Below are 3,000 nucleotides of genomic sequence, written 5' to 3' on the forward strand. Positions count from 1 at the left end.
TGATCAGGTCACAACTATAGGTCACAAAGTCACACACTGTGTGGGTGTGTGTGTGGGTGTTATATGTGTGTATTGTGTGTGTTGCAGAGCTGTCGTGGACTCCGGCTGCAGGCAAAGAGCTCGGCGAGGTCAAACTGTCGATCTCCTACAAGAACGACAAGCTCTTCATCATGGTGATGCACATACGAGGCCTGGTCAGTCTGAGTGTGTGTGTTTACGTGTGTGTGTACTCAGACGTGTTGCTAGGTAACCGTTCTGTGACATGTCACACAGTTAAGACTCAATGGTTTTTAGCAATTAACTATTTTTTTTATTTGCCTTAAAGTGATGTTTTCTTACTCTTTTGTGTGTGTGTGTGTGTGTGTGTGTGTGTGTGTGTGTGTGTGTGTGTGTGTGTGTGTGTGTGTGTGTGTGTGCGCAGCAGCCCCTGCAGGACGGCACGGACCCCGACCCCTACGTGAAGCTCTACCTCCTCCCAGACCCGCAGAAGACCAGCAAGAGGAAGACCAAGGCGGCGCGGCGCACCTGTAACCCGACCTACAACGAGATGGTGACTACAGAGAACTAATACCACGCTGTAAAAAACGTGGGATAGAAGTCGTGTGTTTGTGTGTTTGTGTGAGGTACTTCTACATCGTCAGTGTGCTAACAGACGGGAGTATTTTACACGCCAGTTTAATCAGGGTTCTTACGGTCATGGAAAACCTGGAAAAGTCACGGAATTTTAAAATGGTTATTTCCAGGCCTGGAAATTGGTTTAAAGTCATGGAAATTTGGTAAAAAATAAAAAGTCATGGAAATTTGGTAAAAATAAAAAGTCATGGAAATTTGGTAAAAATAAAAAGTCATGGAAATTTGGTAAAAATAAAAAGTCATGGAAATTTGGTAAAAAATAAAAAGTCATGGAAATTTGGTAAAAATAAAAAGTCATGGAAATTTGGTAAAAAGTAAATGAAATTTGGTAAAAAATAAAAAGTAAATGAAATTTGGTTAAAAGTCATGGAAATTTGGTAAAAAATAAAAAGTCATGGAAATTTGGTAAAAATAAAAAGTCATGGAAATTTGGTAAAAAATAAAAAGTCATGGAAATTTGGTAAAAATAAAAAGTCATGGAAATTTGGTAAAAAGTAAATGAAATTTGGTAAAAAATAAAAAGTAAATGAAATTTGGTTAAAAGTCATGGAAATTTGGTAAAAAATAAAAAGTCATGGAAATTTGGTAAAAAATAAAACGTCATGAAATTTTTGTGAAAATAAAAAGTAAATGAAATTTGGTTGAGTCATGGAAATTTGGTAAAAATAAAAAGTCATGGAAATTTGGTAAAAATAAAAAGTCATGGAAATTTGGTAAAAATAAAAAGTAAATGAAATTTGGTAAAAATAAAAAGTAAATGAAATTTGGTAAAAAATAAAAAGTAAATGAAATTTGGTAAAAAACAAAAGTCATAGAAAGGTCATGGAAGCCCATTGGTCAGAATGTGTATGAACCCTGTGTTTTTATCCTGCGGCCCTCAGCTGGTGTACGAGCGGATCCCGCAGGGGGATCTGGACCAGAGGGTGATCCACCTGCGGGTGCTGGGCGACGGGGCGTTCTGGGAGAACACCCTGCTGGGAGAGACCTTCATCCCTCTGAAGAGGCTGGTCCCGGGTCAGCACTGGGTGGACTGGCACCAGCTGGGCGCCGCCGGCTCCGACTCCGCCCACTGAGCGGCGACGCGGAGGCGGTGGATTTAAAAAAAGGGAGAGAAGAAGAGAAGCGGTTCTCCACAGGAGGATGGAAGAAGAAGAAGAAGAAGAAAAAAGGAAAGTCCTTTCAAAGTAAAAGCCGTGTGGCTGATCCTCCCTCCGTGTGTGAGGGAGTTTAACTTCACTGACGTCGTCAGTTTAGTAAGTTTGGACTTTCTCTGAAAGTAACGATTTCATTTATTTTCGCAATCGGGTCCTTTTTAAAAACGTTGAAAATGTCTGCTGGTGTGATTCTTAAACAAAGTGCACAATGGAAGTGACTTAAAAGTTAAACTAACTCACTAGTTCTGATGCCACAAGCTTTCCGATTTAGCAGAAACGCGCCAAACCCGTTTTAACCGCCGGCGGACATCTATTGGTTTCAAAGCGGACGCCACCGGACTCTGGTGCCGCGTGCAAAAAACAAAACGCCGCACACGAGTTTCACGGCAAAATCTGACATGTTCTGTCCCGGGAAAATCGTTTTTTGAGGTTCAACTGGAGCTGCAGTCAAAACGAGGAGGAACGACCACGAACAGTCACCGTCTGAATTAATCTGGTTTGCGAGAGCTGATTTTGCCGTGATTTCAATAAAGGGATGGAAATGGAATGTCGAAACATCGTGATGCCAATCCGTAAAAAAAAAAAGTCTGGTTTCTGGTTTTTAGAAATATATGTTGCTCAGGCGGGAAAGGATGAGGAAGATTAATATAATGCAGATTACATGAAAAGATTTAGTTTCTCATTGTGTGTCAGTCCACACACACACACACACACACACACAGAGGTGCATGTTGGGAAATTGAGACGTTTATCAGCAAAAGTTACTTTAACGCCGTTTTTTGATTTGAAGCGATGATGAAATACTTGAATCATCGGCGGCCATTTTTCTCTTCCGGGACGTTTCGAGCTGCACGATTTTGGTTTGTTTTGTTTCGCAGCTTTTATCGTCCTTAAAAATTTCAACGACAATAAAGCGCACCAGGAGCTCCCGCTGGGCTTCAGCCGTAGAGAAGTGTAAACGTCGTGTCTGTACATGCAGAGCTTTAGCCTCAATGTTGCTAACAGGATATTTTTATAGTGAGGATGGTTTGGTTTTTCTATCTGAGAGATGTGTTCGCCTTCCGGCTCTTCGGTTCCACATTCCTTCATTTTTTAATCCTGTCATGTTGTACTTTCCTGAGAGAAGCAACGCTTGTTTTTCCCTTCAGATCCTCGAGGTGAATTAAGATCTTCTGTGATCTTAAGCCCCAAAACTGTCAAGTAAAACTTCCAC

General features: G+C 41.0%; 1 protein-coding gene across 1 annotated transcript in view; it reads left to right on the plus strand.

Moving 5' to 3' along the window:
- pik3c2b (phosphatidylinositol-4-phosphate 3-kinase, catalytic subunit type 2 beta) overlaps positions 1–2,715 on the plus strand; it is a gene marked incomplete at its 5' end in the record, with an annotated part of 21,216 nt that extends 18,501 nt beyond the window's left edge. Inside the window, 3 exons of the mRNA XM_079218442.1 lie at positions 88–194; positions 422–550; positions 1,515–2,715. Coding sequence (XP_079074568.1) covers positions 88–194; positions 422–550; positions 1,515–1,706 — 428 coding nt within the window. The 3' untranslated portion in view covers positions 1,707–2,715. The remainder of the gene's footprint in view (positions 1–87; positions 195–421; positions 551–1,514) is intronic.
- Positions 2,716–3,000: the final 285 nt, after the last annotated feature.

Source organism: Taurulus bubalis (genome assembly GCF_910589615.1).
Source record: "Taurulus bubalis genome assembly, chromosome: 5".
Classification (NCBI taxonomy): Eukaryota; Metazoa; Chordata; class Actinopteri; order Perciformes; family Cottidae; genus Taurulus; species Taurulus bubalis.